General features: G+C 43.8%; 2 protein-coding genes and 1 long non-coding RNA gene across 8 annotated transcripts in view; 2 read left to right on the top strand and 1 right to left on the bottom strand.

Annotated features, from left to right (window-relative positions):
• Nucleotides 1-9,924, bottom strand: part of LOC125345876 — a 19,259-nt gene extending 9,335 nt beyond the window's left edge. The window contains exons 1-2 of the long non-coding RNA XR_007209808.1: nucleotides 9,794-9,924; nucleotides 7,548-7,621 (exon numbers count right to left, since the gene is read on the bottom strand). This is a non-coding gene — a long non-coding RNA (uncharacterized LOC125345876). The remainder of the gene's footprint in view (nucleotides 1-7,547; nucleotides 7,622-9,793) is intronic.
• Hemgn (hemogen) overlaps nucleotides 1-13,518 on the top strand; it is a 21,328-nt gene extending 7,810 nt beyond the window's left edge. For 2 of the 3 annotated variants that reach the window (XM_048337798.1, XM_048337806.1), the window contains exons 3-4: nucleotides 1,262-2,316; nucleotides 4,367-4,507. In XM_048337798.1, the coding sequence (XP_048193755.1) occupies nucleotides 1,262-2,316; nucleotides 4,367-4,473 (1,162 nt within the window). In that variant the 3' untranslated portion in view covers nucleotides 4,474-4,507. Of the gene's footprint in view, nucleotides 1-1,261; nucleotides 2,317-4,366; nucleotides 4,508-13,507 lie in introns of those variants that run through there. The other variant, XM_048337803.1, reaches the window with a different exon arrangement.
• On the top strand, nucleotides 9,898-20,138 carry Trmo (tRNA methyltransferase O). 4 transcript variants are annotated; one of them, XM_048337824.1, is made up of 5 exons: nucleotides 9,898-9,976; nucleotides 12,520-12,694; nucleotides 14,158-14,315; nucleotides 15,626-16,279; nucleotides 19,721-20,138. In XM_048337824.1, exons 1-5 carry the CDS (start codon nucleotides 9,898-9,900, stop codon nucleotides 19,972-19,974), a joined length of 1,320 nt encoding a protein of 439 aa, XP_048193781.1. In that variant the 3' UTR covers nucleotides 19,975-20,138. The 4 variants fall into 4 exon arrangements, with proteins under 4 accessions (XP_048193781.1, XP_048193777.1, XP_048193789.1 ...); XM_048337820.1 differs by having other exon boundaries at nucleotides 15,626-16,288; XM_048337832.1 differs by having other exon boundaries at nucleotides 9,938-10,051; nucleotides 15,626-16,288.

Below are 20,138 nucleotides of genomic sequence, written 5' to 3'. Positions count from 1 at the left end.
CATAGTGAAACCTTAGAGGTGTCAGGAGCAGTAAGCAGCAGAATGTAATGGTTAAGAGAGCCTCGCTGGCAGGCCAGACTGACTAGATCTGAAGCCTGACTCCTTCACTTCCTACCATAGAACTTGAGCAAGTTACTCCACTTCTCAGTGCCTCCATTTTATCAGGAGAGATAGTTGTATCCACCTCATAGGCTGACATGAAGATTCTATAACAAGTAAATTACTTCCAATACATGGGAAGGACTATTAATATTCCTTATACTAATAGGAGAGTACCAATTTCTACCTGAATGACTCTTCCATGGAATTCTCTATGTAGACCCAGCACATAACGTTAAGCTGCCATTATTCACCTCATTTTGTAAGGAAGCCAAGGCAAGGAGAGGTGGGCGACTTGCCAACCATCATAGATAGGAGTACAGACTGAAGTTTAGGCTGGGCAAATATTTTTTACATATTTTGAAAAGCTACCAGGGAGGATGTGGGCCACTACGTTACTGATATCTACTCAGAAGCAAATCTATATAGCAAACTATTTAGTAATCAGTAACTAGGGAAACTATTTCCCAAACAATTCAAAATTTCAACAAGTTTGGAGAAACGATGGGGTGCTTATTTATAGTATTTCCCCTCCCCCTACCTTCCAGCCCATCTGCGTTAGCATCTGTATCTGGCTATACTGGCAGTCTCTAATGATTTGCCACTGGCTGCAGTTTCTATGTGTATCCTTTCATCTTCTAGACTATTAATTAGGTCTAATAGGGCCACTTGTGCCTTTCCACCATACTACTTAATCCCCCCCCAATTTTTTTTTTCAGTTTTGACTGCTTCTTATATACTTTAGCTACTTGGCACCTATTCAGAAAACACTATCAGACAAGCAAATACTCTACCCACCTGGCCTGCAAAATGAAGAACCTTGCTGGATTGTAGATCTAGAAACTCAGTTGTATCAATTTGCCCAGAGGCTAGTAAGGCTACAGACTAAACCCAAAGAGATGACTTTATAAACTGGAATATCAATATTCTCCCCAACACACACACACATACACACACACACACACACACACACACACACACACACACACACACTTTGGAAATCTGGCAATTTAGAACATCTAGCACAGTTCATTTTACAGAGACTAATATCCAGAGAGATTAAGTGGCTTGTTGTGAAGACAGTGAGAAATCTAGAACTTTCATTAGTTTTTATTTGAATTCTATCACTGCACTGCTGACACCAATTCTAATCTCTCTGCAGAGAAGAGAAAAAACGCAAATGGCAGAGGACAGGAAAAGGAAATCAAAGAGGCCGAAAGAAAAAACAAAATGCAGAACCGATGGTGAAGCCTCCATCACAAACAGCAAAGGGAGTGATGGAGAAAGAACTGGCACCCACGGGGAAAGAAATGGAGCCACCTAGGAGTGTAACCGAAGCCCACTCTTCCATAGCCTTCCCCCAACACTCTTCTGAAATACACCAAGAAAGCATTTCCCACCAGGAAAATTCTTCTGAGTACCAAGAAATAGTGGTTCAAAGCCACTACTCTGAAACATGCCAGCATCTGGCTGAACCAGAAGATCTCTCTCCTAAAATATGCCTAGAAGTAGCTGAACACCAAGATGATCCTTCTGAAATGTGCCAGGACATGGCTCAACCCGAAGCCCTCTTGCCTGATATGTGCCAGGAAGCATCTGAGGCCCAAGACCATTCTTCCAACGTATGCCAAGATATGGCTCAATCTGAAGTTCTCTCTCCTAAAACAAGCCAGGAAATGGCTGTGGTTCAATATCATCCTTTGAAAATGTATCAAGATATGGTAGAACCGGAAGTCTCCTCAACTAAAGTGTGCCAAGAAGTGGCTGTTCCCAAAGCTCTTCCCTTTACATCCGAAGACGTAGCCGGCCCAACAGGATGCTCTCCTGAAGCATCTCCCAAACTGGAGGAGCCTAAAGGCTACGCTGATGACACAACTCAACGAACAGCCGGACCAGAGGAACTCATTTTTGAACCAGACCAAGGAACAATTGAGACCAAAGAAGTAACTGTGCCTAAAAACCATTCTATAAAAACCTATCAAGAAATAGTTAAACCTGAATACTTTTCTCATGAGGCATATGAAGAAACACCTGAGCCTGAAGACTATTCACCTGAAATATACCAAGGGCCTGAAGATCTCTCTACTAAGGCATACAAGAATAGAGATGTGCCTAAAGAATGCCTTCCAGAACCATACCAAGAAGAGAGTGGGTCCCAAGGCCAGAATCCTAAAGCTCAAGAGGAAGATGCTAAGAAAGTCTACACTTTTCCTCCAGGTAGGGCTATCTATTAATTTATTTTTTACCAGTTCTGGGGCTTGAACTCAGCCTGGGCACTGTCCCTGGGTTTCTTTTGCTCAAGTCTAGCATTCTACCACTTGAGCCACAGCACCACTTCTGGCTTTTTCTGCTTATGTGGTACTGAGGAATTGAACCCAGGGCTTCATGCATGCAAGGGGGTAGGGGCTCTTTATAGCAACAACACAAGTACATTTCCCTCATGGCAGAGAGTGCTAGCTTTCTTTGACAAAAGCCAGTTATCTCAATGGCTACCAATATCTTTGGCTATTTTCAACTACTTTTTCATAAAAATGAACATTCTTTTTTGACACATTTCCAAAGAATTCACAGAAAAGAACTTAAAAAATGTAAGCAAGTACAATAGGTACTTGAACATACTATTTTGAGAACCTGTACCTGAAATGAGCCCAGAATAGGATAGATTATGAGCAAAATATTTTAAAAGACAATCAAGTCTAGATTAACAGGAAGTCTTGATGGTTTTCTGAGAAAATTAATTTTTCCTGGTTTACTCCTCTAACCCTATCTATCTATTGAAGAGGGAAGAGGATCACAGTTCTGAGGCAGCCTAGGAAAAGCTCACAGAAGCCCTCATCTAAAACACAGACTGTGGGCTGGGAATATGGCCTAGTGGCAAGAGCGCTTGCCTCCTACACATGAAGCTCTTGGTTCGATTCCCCAGCACCACATATATGGAAAACGGCCAGAAGGGGCACTGTGGCAGAGTGCTAACCTTGAGCGGGAAGAAGCCAGGGACTTCAGGCCCTGAGTCCAAGGCCCAGGACTGGCCAAAAAAATAAAAAATAATAAAAAAAAATAAAACACAGACTGTCTTGAATGCAGTCAGGGTTCAATCCCTAGCAACACTGAAAAATAAACCTTTTGGGGTTGTTTTTTGGGGGGGGGTTGTTTGTTTGTTTTTGTCTCTCATAGGGCTTGAACTCAGGGCCTGGGCACTGTCCCTGAGCTCTTCTGCTGAAGGCTAGTGCTCTACCACTTTGATCCTCAGCACCACTTCCTGTTTTCTGGTGGTTAACTGGAGATAAGACTCTCATAGACTTTCCTGCCTGGACTGGCTTTGAACTTCCATCCTCAGATCTCAGTCTCCTGAGTTGAAAAGTAAAGTTTTGAACCCAAGGCCCTGCATTCTCACTTTGCTTTTTCGTTAAAGGCTAGTGCTCCTTCTACTTGAGCTACACCTCCACTTCTGGCTTTTTGCTAGTTAATTGGAGGTAAAGTGTCTCACTGACTTTTCTGCACCAGGCTGGCTTTAAACCACCATCTCAAATCTCAATCTCCTGAGTAGTTAGAATTATAGACATAGTGCCTGGCCTAAAATAAAACTTTTTAAGTCCTTCACTAAATATTGTACATATTTTCCCAGTTGATATTCATGGTTTAATTTTATTTTATTAGTAGTTGTATTTTTGTGGTGCTGAAGACTGAACCCAGGATTTTGCACAGCTATATAAGCACTCTCCCAACTGGGCTACAATTCTATTCCTATTATTGTGATTATTGTTGTTGCTCCTGCTGCTGCTGCTGCTGTTATGTTGGCACTGGGACTTGAACTCAGGGCCTGGGGACTGTCCTTTATTTTTCTCACCTCCTGAGCCACACTTCTACTTCTGGCTTTTTAGTGGTTAATTGGAGCTAAGAGTCTCAGACTTAGTTGGATGCTGGTGGCTCATGCCTGTAATCCTAGCTACTCAGGAGGCTGAGATCTGAGGGTCAGGGTTCAAAGCCAGCCCAGGCAGGAAAGGCAGTGAGACTCTTCTCTCCAATTAATCACCAGAAAACAGGAAGTGGCACTGTGGCTCAAGTGGTAGAGAGCTAGCCTTAAGCTGAAGAGCTCAGGAACGCTCAGCACCCAGGCCCTGAATTCAAGCCCCATAACTGACAAATTTTAAAAAATTACTCCATTTGAAATTAATTTTTGTGTCTGTCTGAGGTAGGTTTTTCTCTCTAAGTGGATAACAAATGGTCCCAATGTTTGCTGAATCTATTTTTGTATTTCATTTTCCAGAAGTGAATGAAAAAGCCAAAGCAGAAGAACCGGAAATATCAGCAATTCCACATTCCCCTCAAGAGATTCGACAAGAAAATGATGTCTACAGTTATGTTTTGTTTTAGCAATGTTCAAGCATAAAGTTGCAGACCAACGAAATATGTATCTTGATATTTTATGTGTGTGATTGTTTTAAAATGTTGTAGAAGCTTTGACAATTTTTATTCACATGATTTCCCATTTATAGATCATATCTCTGAGAGAATATTTTTTAGCTCTAATAAGTAGATAATATTCTGCTAGTGTGTGTGAGGGTGTGTGTGACTGTGTACATGGGTATATATGTGCAAATGGAGAAGAGAGTAGAAGAAAGGGGATAAAGGGGAAAAGGGAGGGCTGAATAATTGATTTGATATATATATACTGATATATATATATATACATACACATACATATATGACAGCATTAGAGTTTGAATTCAGAGTCTTGCATTTGCATTTGCTAGGCAAGTACTCTATCACTTGAGCCATGCCTCTGCCTTTTTAAGATTTATTTGTTCAGGGAGGGCCTGATGTTTTGCTTGGGGCCAGCCTCAGACCCAGATTTTCCCACCTATGGTGTCCAGACTAGTTGAGATTACAGGCATGTGCCACCATATGTGGCTTACTAATTGAGATTGGTTCTCAATTTTTTTTTGGAGGGGGGGGCTAGACTGGCTTTCAACAGATACTCTCCAGATGTTCTACTCCTGAGTAGCTGGAATTACAGATTTCAGCCAGCACACCTGGCTTATTTGATTGTTAATTAAATTCTTATTTTTGTTTTTGGTTGGCCATGAGGCTTGAACTCTGGGCCTAGGCACTGTTCCTAAGCTCTTCAGCTCAAGGCTAGCACTCTACTACTAGAGCCACAGTGCTACTTCCAGTTTTCTGGTGGTTAATTGGAGATAAGAGTCTAATGGACTTTCCTTCCCTGGTTGGCTTTGAAGCAATCCTCAGATCTCAGCCTTCTAAGTAGCTAAGATTATAGGCGTGAGCCACCGGAGCTAGGCTTAATTAAGTTCTTAATTCTTAAGAGCCAGATAAGTGATGGTGAACAATTAAAATTTGGAAGTATACAGTTTTGTTATAAATTTAGTCAATTATTGCTATAATAACACCAAAACTTTAGTGAGGCTTTAGGTACCTCTTTTTTTTCCCCCCAGTCCTGGGACTTGAACTCAGGCCCCTGGGCTCTGTCCCTGAGCTTCTTTTGCTCAAGACTAGCACTCTATCACTTGAATCACAGCACTACTTTTGGCCTTTTCTGTGTGTGTGGTACTGAGAAATTGGACCCAGGGCTTCATGCATGCTAGTCAAGCACTCTGCCACTAAGCCACATTCCCAGCCTTTAGGAACCTCTTAATCTGGACAATTCTTTTTTATAACAAATCATTTGTGCTAGAATACATTAACTATACAAAGCAATTGTTTCACTGTGGTATTTCCATACATGTATACAATATAATTTGAACATATCTGCCCTCTTTATAACTAGAACAATTCTTAGTTTGGATTATTAAAATAATGAATGTCATTTACTATTTTTTGGTCATTGCCTTTTGTATTTCCTATTTTTTTAAAAAAATATTGTTTTTGTGCAAAATGTACATTAAATCACTACTACCTGCTTAATTGTGTGACAGCGTCATGGTAAGTGCTGAGTAGTTAGGATACCTCTGTGCACACAGGCCTGGCTAACTAGGGCTTCATTCTGTCTCACCGAGGCAATACAACAGGAAACAGTTAACTGTAATCCCTCTGTACATCCCCTTTATAATAACAACCCAGAAAACAGTAAGGGCTGCAGCCATTTGAACAGGAAGTGTTCACCTGATACTGGAGTGAAATCTTGAAAGACAGAAGATTTGGACAGGCAAAGCAGCATTATTGCAGGTGACCCCAAGAAGTGTGAGTTTAAGATAACTATGTAAGATTATGGTTAATAGAGTCCAGATGCAATAGTTGGTCTGCATGCTAAAAATTCTTTCATTAGACAGTGAATCTGTTATTGCAGTGTAGACAGTTTTTGATGACCTAAGAAGTATATTATTAGGAATTAGGAAAATAGATGAGCCTTTTGAACAATAGGGTAGCAGCTTTTATACTTCAGAAATATTCATCTGACGATAAGGGTCAAAGTTGAACTGAAAATGACAAAAGACTAGGGTCAGAATTGAAGCTATTTTAGGTGGTTCGGGAGATATCTGAAAACCCATCCTCTATGGTGGTTTTTTATTATTATTCTTTCTTTGGTTATTACAACAGACTATAAAAGTAAATTTTTTTCAAACTAAAGTTCATTGAACAGGGCCACAACACACAAGCTCCATATAGACTATGTGTTAGAAGCTTAGAGTATATCAAAGAACAAGACAGGATCCTAGATCCTCTGGTCCTCAAGGAATATAGCAATGGTTTTCTCGGCCCTGTGGTACATGAAAATCACCAAGGAAGAATTCAAATATACAGGTGCCCAAGTTCAACTTTTGGGGATCCTAATTTCCCTATTTTGATTGGGTGGCATCTAAGCAGAGATATATTCATCTTTAATTTTATGCTTTAAGGAATCTCACTGGAGAAGTAAATTTAGACTTATAGGAAAGTTATAAAGATGGCAGAGAAGTTTCTGTGTATCTTTCACCCAGTTTATTCTAATGTTACATAACTGCAGTCCATTCATCAAAACTAAGAAGATAATTGCATTCTCATTAACTATTACAGATATTATTTGGTTTTCACCAGTTTTTCTACTAATGTTCCATCCTTGCTTCAAGAGCTAACCAGGATATATAGCATTGTATTTCAGGCATACTTAACTTTTTTTTTTTTAGATAAAATCCTCTTGTCTCAGTCTCCCAAATACTAGGATTATGGATTTGCACCACAACACCTTCCTTATCACATTATTTTTTAAAGTTCTCCAGATGGTTCTAATTGACAGGCCTGAGAACCAGTAACAGAGTAGGAAGTTACAATGGCATTTCCCTCCTATTTGCTGCCCTCTTCATGTAGACACCCCCTACCCGGGGATATTCATTATACAATGATTCAGAACCCATAATACTTAATAGGCACAGAAGTCTATCAAACTGATGGGGCAATGAATACCATTCCCATTCCACAGATGTGGGAATAACCTCAGAGAGGCTGGCACTCACCAGAAGTCACATCTGATGTGCTCGGGGCCTTTTCATAATGCTTCATTGTTGGGATACTTTGGTCTCAATTTTACCTGCCAGAGAGCAAGGGTAGGGAATCAACTGAAATTTCAAGTTCTGTACAAGGAGCACTAAGGTGCAAAAAAACCAAGTAGCTTCAAAGAGGGATATAGTACACTAGAGGAAGTGGCTTTCTACCTTTTAGGCCTCTATCACCTCTTTCTACCTTCACATTCTCATTTTTAAAAATTATTTTTATTTTTATTTATTTATTTTGCCAGTCCTGGGGCTTGGACTCAGGGCCTGAGCACTGTCCCTGGCTTCTTTTTTTGCTCAAAGCTAGCACTCTGCCACTTGAGCCACAGCGCCACTTGTGGCCGTTTTCTGTATATGCGGTACTGGGGAATTGAACCCAGGGCTTCATGTATATGAGGCAAACACTCTAGTCTCTAGGCCATATTCCCAGCCCTCCCATTCTCATTTAAGTTCTTTCTTCCCTCCTGTTTTCTTCTTGGCTTTAGAACCCTTAAGTCAAAAGAATTAAAATTCTGCAAGAATCCATCTGAGCCCTGCATTGTCTTACTCTCCTCTCATAGTACACATACAATGGTGGCTTTTTTAAAAAAATCAATGCTAAGATATTATATCCAAAATGATGTGTGAGAAGGTCCAAACATTACTTGTCTCAAAATGGCCATTACCTAAAGGAGAAGTTGAGTCACTTCATTATATTGAGAAGGGCTTCTTGATACATGACTACGTGTATCGATCATTTAAGTTGTTTTCTAAGGCAGATTGTAGGTTCTATCTGCAGAGAAGGAATTAAGCTTCTAAACAGTAGAAAATTCAGATAAAATGACAAAAACTATTGAAAACAAAAGTGCAGAGCATATTGTTTTCAGAGGATCTTTGCCTTTCAGAAAGGTTGCAAACTGTTTCATTGGTGCCTTCATGTGTGCTTTTTTTTTTGAGTTTCAGCATGTCACAGTTGGCAAATATGTGCTTTTGGTGTGATTACCAAACGTTTACTGTGCCTTCTAGGAGGACAAATACCTCTTCTGCTTTCCATGAAAGGACTACCATGTTTGGCAACAGAGCTGCCTAGTGACAAGTGCAGCTATTTCTGTCCAGTTGTGACCCTGTGCCAGTCCCCAGATTCGTGTCTCCAGTTGACATAAGACTAACAAAACAGGATTCTTGTTGGCCCGTACTTTAAAAAAGGTGTTCATAAACAATGACAATAATTTTATCCACATATGCATACTGCTTCATAAACTTCACTTTAACTTCAGTTCCAGTGAGGCTCAGGCTTCTTCAGTGATGCCCTCCCAACTCCCCAGCCAGTAGTGGGGCTCCATTACAACATTCATCATACATCTAAGTGATTTACTTGGGATTTTTTTCTGACAAATAGCTTTTATCTTGCAAAAAGTATAACCATCTCTATCCCTCTTCCAAGGACAACTCTGGATAGTTAATATCCAGTTCTTTTGTTGTATGACTGATACACACATCCTTTTTTCTTTTCTTTTCTTTTTTTTTTTTTTGGCCAGTCCTGGGGCTTGGACTCAGGGCCTGAGCACTGTCCCTGGCTTCTTTTTGCTCAAGGCTAGCACTCTGCCACTTGAGCCACAGCGCCACCGCTGGCCGTTTTCTGTATATGTGGTGCTGGGGAATTGAACCCAGGGCCTCATGTATACGAGGCAAGCGCTCTTGCCACTAGGCCATATCCCCAGCCCCACACATCCTTTTTTCTTAAAAAAAAAAAAAAAAAAAAAAAGGATTATAGCCGGGCGCTGGTGGCTCATGCCTGTAATCCTAGCTACTGAGGAGACTGAAATCTGAGGATCCCAGTTTGAAACCAGCCTGGACAGGAAAGTCCATGAGACTTATCTCTTAACTAACCATCAAAAGGCTGGAAGTGGATCTGTGGATCAAGTGGCAAAGCACTAGCCTTGAGAAAATGAAAATGCTCAGCAACAGCACACATGCAGGGTCATTCGTGGTTTACAGGCCGCTTATTACTAATAAATCCAAAGACATCTTTGCGTGTGAATCGTCGTGTCCACTCCTCTTGGGTAGCGCAGGAAAGCTCCGAGCCGCTGGCTGCTTTGAGAGGGGACAACCACAGCGGATGACAGGACCGATACTGTCGGGTCGGGGCGGGGATCCGAACTCACACGAGACCTCAGCGCCCAGAAAAAGCCCTCACCACAGCCCGCGCGGCGCCACTTCCGCGGACGTACCTTCCGGGTCCACGCCATGACGCGGCTATTGCGCAGGCGCCAGTCCTCGGGAGCGGAAGCGGAAGTCTGGGTGAATCGCCTGGGCTCCTCAGCGACTCTTAGACATGCGCGGCTTGGCGGAGGAGTTGGGGCCTCGGCCCACAGCGACCTCGTGTGGGTGCGCGAAGCCCGCCCTGGAGACAGGTAACTTGTAGGAATCAGACGGTGGCGGTGCCGTTAGCAGGACAGGCCTAAACCCGGCCGAGGTGGATATAAAATGTGAGCGTTTGACCTGACGCAGATCACGTTTCCTAGTTTGGGAATCCTGGGGGGAGGGGGGAGGGAGGAGGGGAAAGTCACGTGCGTTGGCGACCACGTGACCCGCTGACCCTAGGGGCGTGACGTCACCGCGCGTGTGGAGCTCGGGTTGCGGTGGATCTGTAGGGTCGGCCGGGTTTGGGCACAGCCGCCGAGCTGCCCGCCTTTCTTCGTGGAGAGCTCTCCCTGCTACAAATATCCCGCCTCCTCCCACCGAGTCTGCTTTCCCTTCGTGAGCTCATGCAGTGTTCCACCTTCCTGGAGTCCTTCCAGGGACGTTCAAAGACGACTGACTGGTTGTCGCTTTAATGTGCAGAGACTGATTTAGTGAAGTAGTTGATCTGTTACTGGGAGATCGAACGCGCCCAGCTGGAGTCATGCCGATTAGGAATTAATAAGGGCCACGGATAGAGGGTTTAGGAAGGGAGGAGGGAGGAAGTTGTCCACCACCTCCCCCCACCTTTACAGTTTTAGACCCGCACCTGAAATATTATTGAGGTATGCATGTAATTATGATGGAATTCAATTTTAAAGGAAAGTGAATGTAATTGAGGCTGGTGTTCATCTCAGGGGAAGAAAGAGTATGAGGCAGGGGGAAAACAGTTTGAAAAGGCACGAGGTGTTGGCAGTAGTAGCCTAGGGCTTTGAGCGGCTGATGGCTATAGAGGGTCTATTGTGCTTTGTGATATATGGGTTGCACATTATTTTTTGTATGTGTCAAAAGATTTTAGAAAATGATATTGTCTGTCAGCATATCTTTATATTGCTAGGGATGTTGATTCATATCTTAGATTTTGTTTTTAATTTCTGGTACTTGAACTGAGGGCCTCAGTGGTGTCCTTGAGCTTTTTTTTGTTTTTGTTGGAGGGTAGCACTCTATCATTTGAGCCACAGCTCCGCTTCCAGCGTTCTTGATAGTTAACTGGAGATAAGAGTTTCACAGTCTTTTTTGCCTGGCTGGCTTTGAACCATGCCCAGCTGTATGTTAGGTTTACAATGTAATATATGCCAATAGTCAGAATTGAAGCATCAAATAAAAAGTTGCTGGGCGCCAGTGGCTCACACCTGTAATCCTAGCTACTCAGGAGGTTGAGATCTGAGGATCACAGTTAGAAGCCAGTCAGGACAGAAAAGTCTCTGTGAAACTCTTGTCTCCAATTAACTACTAAAAACCAGAAGTTGCGCTGTGCCTCAAGGTGGTAGAATGCTAGCTCAGGGACAGCACCTAGGCCCCAAGTTCAAGCCCCATGACCGACAATAATAAAACGTTTATATAGGAAAAGTGCTCCAAAGGACACTGTTACCTGTAAATTACCCGTAAGTTACCTGTAAATCCAAATAGGCTAGGTATGGTGGGTGGTTCATACTTGTAATCCCATCTACTTGGGAAACGGAGACCAGAGGATCACTTGAATCTGGGAGTTACAGGCCAGCCTGGGAAATATGTCAAGATTCCCATCTCAGGCCTGGCACTGGTGGCTCATGCCATAATCCTAGCTTCTCTGGAGGCTGACATATCTGAGGGTTGTGGTTCAAAGCCAGCCCAGGCAGAAAAGTTTGTGAAACTCATCTCCAACTAACCATCAGAAAACCAGAAGTGGAGCTGTGGTTCAAAATGGTAGCGCACCAGCCTTAAGCAAAAGAGCTCAGGGACAGCATGTATGCCCTGAGTTTAAGCTCCACCAGCAACAGGGGGAAAAAAAGATTACAATTTCAGGTGTCACCACCACCACCAACAACAACGTTTTGAGGAGCTGGGAATGTGGTTTAGTGGTAGAGTACTTGCCTAACATGCATGAAGCCTTGGGGCAGAAGTAGGGTTGTGGCTCTAGTGGTAGAGTGCTAGCCTTGAGCAAAAGAAGCTTAGGGAAAGTTCCCAGGTCCTAAGTTCAAGTCCCAGGACCGGCAAAAAAAAAAAAAAATAGTTCTGAGATAGTGTTTCATTACTTAGCCCAGTCTTCCCTATAACTTGCTATGTGTAACCTAAAGTGGCATTTAACTTTACAGCTTCCTGCCTCAGCCTCTCAAATGCTGAGATTATAGGCATGTACCATCATGCCTGGCCACCAGTAACTTTTAGCTAGTAGATTTAAAAATTATGAAATCAGTGAATTAGAGATCATTTTTTCTTATAGCTTCATGTAAATTAAAAATAATTTTTTTGGTTGGTCATGGGGCTTGAACTCTGGGCCCTGAGTTCTTCAGCTCAAGGCTAGTGCTCTACTACTTGAGCCGCAGCGCCATTTCTGGGTTTTTTGGTCGTTAATTGGAGATAAGAGTCTCATGGACTTTCCTGCCCTGGCTGGCTTCAAACTGCAATCCTCAGATCTCAGCCTCCTGAGTCGCTAGGATTATAGGCCTGAGCCACCAGTGCTTGACTTCATGTGACTTTTTGACTTAATGATTTCTTATCTAATTTTCTTCTGTAGGTATCCTTTTAACTGAGCCAATAGGCTACTTGGAATCCTGTTTCTCAGCCAAAAATGGTACCCCAAGGCAGCCATCTATTTGTAGCCATTCACGGGCTTGTTTGAGGATTAGAAAGAGCATCTTTAATAATCCTGAACATTCCTTGATGGGTCTAGAACAATTTTCTCATGTTTGGTAAGTTGTGTTATAATTATACCAGAATTGTTTCCGGGGCACCCTTGGAGGTCCTGATTGTGATGGGTCCCTTCTATTGTAGATGTCTGATTCTGCCCATGGCCATTATGTTAACCAAGAGTCAGCAAACAATAGCCTAGGGACCAGTATGGCCCTCTGCTTGTTTTTGTAAGTTATTTTTATAGTCTCACAGCCAAGCCCATGGTCTATAAAGCATGTGGCTGCCATTGTACAGCTGGCTATCATAGCATAATTGAACAGTTGCAGAAGTAACCTGCTGCCCTCAAATCCTAAAATATTTACTATCTGACCTTTTACAGAATTAGATATACCCTTTCCAAAAGTCAGAGTCCTTAGAAATCTGGATATTACTGTGTCATTTGCAATTCTGTCTAACATTTACAGTCTAAATTTGTCTTATTTTACTGGTAGACACCTAAAATGAATTGTTAATTCTGACATCTTCATTTGAGCACTGGGGAAGATAGAAAAACAAAACAAAACAAAAAAACCCATGAATGTTCTGATCTAGTCTTTGTGTAGTCATTTATATACCATAGATACTAATTCATTCATTGTATGCAGTCAATATTTTTCTCTTAGGCTGACATTTTATTTAATGTTTGGGTTTTTTTTTTTTTTGCCAGTCCTGGGGCTTGAACTCAGGGCCTAAGCACTGTCCCTGGCTTCCTTTTGCTCAAGGCTAAGACTCTACCACTTGAGCCAGTGCCACTTCCTGCTTTTTTACTATATGTGGTACTGAGAAATGGAGTCCAGGACTTCATGTGTGCTGGGCAAGCACTCTACCACTAGGCCACATTCCCAGCCCCTAGGCTGACATTTTATAATATATGAGTGTATAAATTCAAGTGTTAATGTTTTCCTTTGTTGTCTTTTAGTTTTGTGTTGTTTGGGAAGTTTTTTGTTTTTTTTTTGAGATCTTACTGTGTAGTCCAAGTTGGTCACAGACTCATGATCCTCTTTTTTTTTTTTTTTGGCCAGTCCTGGGCCTTGGACTCAGGGCTTGAGCACTGTCCCTGGCTTCTTTTTGCTCAAGGCTAGCACTCTGCCACTTGAGCCACAGCGCCACTTCTGGCTGTTTTCTGTATATGTGGTGCTGGGGAATTGAACCCAGGCCCTCATGTATATGAGGCAAGCACTCTTGCCCCTAAGCCATATCCCCAGCCCCCGTGTTCTTTTCTTTGTTTTTGTTTTTTGTTTTTTGTTGCCAGTCCTGGGACTTGGACTCAGGGCCTGAGCACTGTCCCTGACTTCTTTTTGCTCAAGGTTAGCACTCTGCCACTTGAGCCATAGCGCCCCTTCTGGCCATTTTCTATATATGTGGTGCTGGGGAATTGAACCCAGGGCTTCATGACTACGAGTCAAGCCTTCTTGCCACTAGGCCACATCCCCAGCCCCCCCGTGTTCTTTTCTTAATCAGCGGTTTGGTCTGTTTTCAACAGGATTTTATTTGTTTTTCACAAAAATGGTCACTTGAGCTATAAGGCAAAAGTGCAGCCCCCCAGGCTGAACGGTGCAAAGACTGGGGTGTTTTCCACACGGAGCCCTCATCGTCCCAATGCTATAGGACTGACGCTGGCCAAGCTGGAGAAGGTGGAAGGTAACCCACTTCATTTCTACTTTTACCCCGGGAGTCCTAAGAAATCATCTCATTTTCAGAGCTAGCTGCTGTCTGTATGAATACCAGTGGGAAATATACCATGATTGTTAGCTTGAAGACATTATGAGATAAGTTTTTATAGGATGTTCGGAGTTTTGTCTTATCATTCCTGTGTCAAAAACAGTTAGGTTATTTATTTGTGTATTTATTTATTTATTTTGGTAGTACTATGGCTTCTAACTTGTGGCCTTGTGCTTGTTCTGTAGGGTCTCTACCATCTGAGTTGTGTCCCACCCGTGTGTGTGTGTGTGTGTGTGTGTGTGTGTGTGTGTGTTTGCGTGCGTGCGTGCGTGCGTGCGTGCGCTGGATCTGGGGTTTGAAGTCAGAGCCTGAGCACTATCCTTGAACTACCTTTTCCTTACAGCTAGTACTTTATACCACTTGAGCCACAACTCTACTTCTGGGTTTTTGGTGGTTAATTGTCAATATGGACTTTCCTGCCAGGTTAGCTTTAAACCTCAGATCTCAGCCTCCTGGGTAGGTAGGATGACAGGTATGAGACACTAGTACCCGGCCCCAAGGCCTTTTTTGCTTTAGTTATTTTGGTTGTTTGCTGGAGGCCCTTCAGTTTCTGCAGGTGCCTGGCAGATTGTTGCCTGGGTAGGCCTTTCCAGCATGCCTCCTTACTCCAACAGGGTACAGGTAGAACCTCTCAAGTGAGTCTACTAGATTTCAGCAGTCTTACCTGAAAACATAATCCCCAAAGGTTGTCACAACTCTTTTTCCATAGTCTGTTAGCTAAAATCTAACTGGACTGGAGGAGCAGCAGGACTCAAGAGCAGCAGGGGATGAAGATACGATGGGCAACTAGAGTCTTGTTTACCCCCAGTGGAAACCTTTCTTGGTCCCTCAGCAATGCACTGAGGACTATCATGTGCCTAGCCCATGATACAAAAAGGAGTAGACTCCAAACTATGCTCAGGGCCTGCTTGCTGTGGAGGTCCAGGCAGGCCATTGCAAAAGAGGATCTAGTAGCGGTTTATACAGGGTCCTCAGTGAAACCCAGAGGAATGCTTGTGTATGGAAAAGCCAGAAAGATTTGTAGAAGAGATATCCCACAAGCGCCTTGAAAAACAAGTAGGATTTTGTCAAGTAAGCTGGGTTCCCAGATAGGAAAGGAAGCAGATGTTAATAGTATGTGTAGAGAGAAATGTGAGCAGACTGAGTTAGAGTATATTCTCCAATTCATGGCACTGTTCTTCACTGTGAATGCTTGTAAGATGTTTTTTGGTTTTTTTTTCACCTTCCAGGTGGAACTATATACCTATCTGGCATTGACATGATAGATGGCACACCTGTGCTAGATATAAAACCCTACATAGCTGATTATGACTCCCCACAACATTTGATGAAGCCTTTAGGGGACCTTAATCTACAGAATAACCGACTTAAACCAAGGACTATGTCCCAGTGTGATGACAAGACTGATAGCTGTGACCAGCAACAGCTCTCAGGGTCTGATGGACCCCAGCCCTCCCATGTAACTGTTGAGAAGCCTGGACGTTCTGAAGACGGAGCTCCAGAAGAAAACCTCCCAAAACACAGCAGCACAACAAACGCCCAGCGAACCTGGCCCGAACACGGAGAGAGAGTAATGGATTTGGGTGTGGAATCAAGAAGTAGTGAGAGTCAGACTGTGACAGAACAGTTTGGCTCACCTGGTCCAGGGAAGAACTTTCTGGAGGAAGGTATAGAGAAGAGGCCAAGGAGCATGGAAAGTGCCTTGGTCCTGCGAGGAAGCTGTGTGGAGACACGGCACGTGGCTCCTCCTTGCCCTGCCCCAGTGGCTGACAGGACACCCCACAGCGAGGTTCCTGCCTGGGTGAGGGAGGCCCCCGCAGCCCCTTTGCAAGTCCGGTTTACTCCTCATGCAGAGATGGACCTTGGACAGCTCAGCCCAGGAGGTGAACCAGGTAGCTTCAGTTCTCCAGATTTTAACAAGAAGTACAGGGGGTGGTGTTGCTGTTTTTATTTTTGTGTTGTGGTGTTGGAGATCTAACCCAGGGCCTCACACACACCAGGCAAGCACTACCACTGAGTAGCAACCCCAGTCCAAGAAGTGAGCTTCATTTATAGCTTTATCTCAGCCATGTTTGGTATTTCCACTCTTCAGGCAGTTCTATCAGATGATGACTTCAGCTCAGGTGCTGTAGAGAAAGAAAGGCTGACACCTCACATGGTGCCCATGGTTTTCACACAGCATTCAGAAGCTGAGTTGTGCTTATTCTGTACTTAGGTATTTTCTCTCATTTTTCATTTTTTTGTATTACTCATTTATTTCCTGTTTAACTATGTGACTAAAGAAACGTTTGTTCTAACATTCGGCAGGCCAATAGTTCAGCCTTTGGCATAGAGGAGCCCACAGGAAAAGAAGCATCTCTTAGCATAGCACTTGCCTGACAGACATGTGCTTTCCTGCAGAAGAGGGGCCACAGGACCTTTTGTGGAGTCCACTTAGCAGGTGGTTCTTGGCACATGTTATTTGGCTTCCCTGGGCCATAGTAGATACTAGAATGAAAGGTGCAGCTATTGGGAAGTGGGAGGGAGTGGTGATGCCAGAAAGAAGTAGTTGGTTGCTAAGGAGATGGCAGATTTCCAAAAGGCAGAAAGCTATTTGTGTTGCCTCTCAGCAAAGAGCTAACATAGCTATGTGTCGGGCTCGGTTCACCTCCCCTGGCGCGGGGATCAAGGCTCTACTACGCTTCTCACAGCTCCCTTTCTCACCCTCTCCCCTGGTGACCCGACCCGCAGGCTAGGCCAGGGTGGAGTGGGGGAGTCAGCATAGACCTCAAGTGCGCGGGGCTGAACAAGATCGCTTACCTCCCTCCTTACCAGTGAAGAAAGCCAGGCATATGTGGATCTCGGAGATGCTTCGTGAGCAATCTGATTTATTAAGGCGGGGGCAAGGACTAATATTGTAGGAGGGGATGAGAGAAGGCGATTGGCCAGGACGCTGATAATAGGCTACGAGCTTGTCATATGACCCCCTCATGAGCTAACATCACTCGGAAAGCGCCAGGCCAGGGAGAGACTGGGGGCGCATGGGCTGGCGAGAAAGTTTGGGGGCTGTTCGCAAAGCCGGTTCTTCTTGTTCCGGACCCAGAGAATTGTGGCCTGCTTCTGCATTCCCCAGGGCTGGGGGAAGGGCGGCGTCTCAGGAGGGCTCCCAATGCCCATCCCCTGTCAAGTCCAAAGGCTGGACCCTAACAGCTATGTAAAGAGGAAATGGGCCAGGGGTAGTGGCTTCCACTTGTAATCTAGTGCTGGATTATAGCAGGATGATTCCAAGTTCCACATCAGTCTTACTACACACTGAGCCTACCCTACTAAAAGCAACAATGACAAAAATCAGGATATACATTCATTTATTCTACACTTGTTCACTGAGCTTCTTCTGGTACCAGATACTATTCTAGGCCCTTGGGATATGGAAGTAAAGAAAACAGATTTTTTTAAAAAAAATCCCTACCTTCATGCTTCATGGATCTTCTATAGTAATGAAAATGGACAGAGATAAGCTAAAACCATAGTAAGCACACTATTGTACAAAACATATAAACACATGAACACATGACTTCTTGTGAGAAGGTGAGGGCAAGGCTATAAGAAAATGTAAAAGACAGAGGGGGGCAGGGGTGGTGTCAGGGTATTGCTTTTTTTTTTTTTTGGTAGGTTGTGGGTCTTGAACTCGGGGCCTGTGCACTGTCTCTGAGCCTCTTTGTACTCAGGCTGTGCTCTACCACTTGAGCCACAGCACCACTTCTGATTTTTAAGTGATTGATTGGGGATAAGAGTGTCATGTGAACTTTTCTGCCCGAGCTGGCTTCAAACTGCAATCCTCAGATCTCCGCCTCCTGAGTACCTAGGATTACAGGTGTGAGCCACCGGCACCTGGCTAGGGTATTGTTTTAAATGGATGTTCAGAGTAGCTCAGAGGAGAGACACGTGAGCAGAAACCTAAAAGATGAAGCAGGCAGTCTGTCCAGAGGAAGGACATGCCAGCTGAGGGATAGCTGGCGCCCAGCCCAGGGTGGAGGTGCATAGCATCTGACAGAGCAGACTGAGGAAGGACAGACTGGAAGGAGCTGAATCAGAGAGGCTACAGGAAGGGCACGAGGGTACATGGGGCTTCCTAGGCCATTGGAAGGGCTTGAATGTTTTCCCAGGGAGAAGTAGAGGGAAAGGAACCTTACTTGTGTATTCCCAGAGAGCAGGGGGCTAACTCTAGGAGCAGATCACTAGCCAGTGTGGCCTATAAGTGATTTCTGGAAGGCACACATCAGTAGGGGACATAGGTAGGCTGAAATTCCTTAATCTGTGAAGGCTTTCATTCCATGTCCAGAAAATATAGTTTGGCCAACCCTGATAGTAGATTCCCTGATGTTTTTGTTTGTTTGTATGTGTGACAGCACTGGGGGTTGAATCCCATGTCTAAGTGCAATCCCTGAACTTTGGTGCTCAAGATTAGTGCTCTACCACTTTGAGCCACAGCTCCACTTCTGGCTTTTTGTGGTTAATTAAGAATTTCCGGGCTGGGGATATAGCCTAGTGGCAAGAGTGCCTGCCTCGGATACACGAGGCCCTAGGTTCGATTCCCCAGCACCACATATACAGAAAACAGCCAGAAGCGGCGCTGTGGCTCAAGTGGCAGAGTGCTAGCCTTGAGCGGGAAGAAGCCAGGGACAGTGCTCAGGCCCTGAGTCCAAGGCCCAGGACTGGCCAAAAAAAAAGAATTTCCTGCCCAGGCTGGGTTTGGACTGTGCTTCTCAGACTTAGCCTCCTGAGTAGCTAGGATTACAGACATGAGCCACCAGCACCTGGCTTACTTTTTTTTTTTTTTAAATGATCAAACCCAAGATCTTGTACATGCTAAGCAAGTGTGCCTTCATGTTTGTCTTTGAAATCTCCCTAGTCTTCATGCCATAGACACTTAGTAACTTGTATAACCTGAGACTGTCCCATCCCACCCTCTCCTCTGTGCCCTTGCTGGCTAGTGCTCTGGGTGTGTTTTTTGAGAATACTGTCATGTTTATCCTAGATCGTGTCTTTGTTCAGGGAAAAATAGGTATAGAGAAAATGGCACTTGGATAGAAAATGAGAGTTTCCTTCTCCTATTTGGGATACTTAATGAAAAAAATCCCACCATGATGTTTCATTCAGTGAAATAAAGCCCTGGGCTACGTGAGTTTGATCGGTAACAGTAAATACCAGTTAATGATTGAGATTTCAAAATCTATTCATTTTAAGTGATGTGTAGGGAGCCAGCACATTCCATATTGAAACTAACTGTAGTGAAAAAGGGGATGTGTGATTTTGAACACCGACTTCTGTTCTTCTCTTTTCAGGTACTGGAAAGATGTCATTTAAATATTTTCAGTCTGCAGAGGAAGCCAAGTGTGCCATCCAGGCCGTGCTGTCAGCGGATCCCCGGTCTGTGTACCGGCGGAAGCTCTGCCAGGACCGTCTTTTCTATTTTACTGTAGACATAGCACATGTTACATGCTGGTTTGGTGACGGCTTTGCAGAGGTTCTAAGGATCAAGCCAGCTTCTGAACCCATTCAGATAACTGAACCTGAGGAGTCCTTGGTGTCATTGTGATCTTAAGAGACTTCATATCTTTGGAACAACCTCTTCTGGTTTCCTGTTTAAGCTACTGATGTGTTTTCTTTGCAGAACCATGCAACACTTAGTCATTTTTCTGATTTGCTTGATTGAGACTGTTCAGAGTATTTATTTGAAAATATGTATTTAATAAACTATAA

The sequence above is a fragment of the Perognathus longimembris genome, chromosome 1, assembly GCF_023159225.1.
Source record: "Perognathus longimembris pacificus isolate PPM17 chromosome 1, ASM2315922v1, whole genome shotgun sequence".
Lineage (NCBI taxonomy): Eukaryota > Metazoa > Chordata > Mammalia > Rodentia > Heteromyidae > Perognathus > Perognathus longimembris.
The sequence above is the reverse complement of the archived record's forward strand: the minus strand, read 5'-3'. Positions and strand labels throughout refer to the sequence as shown.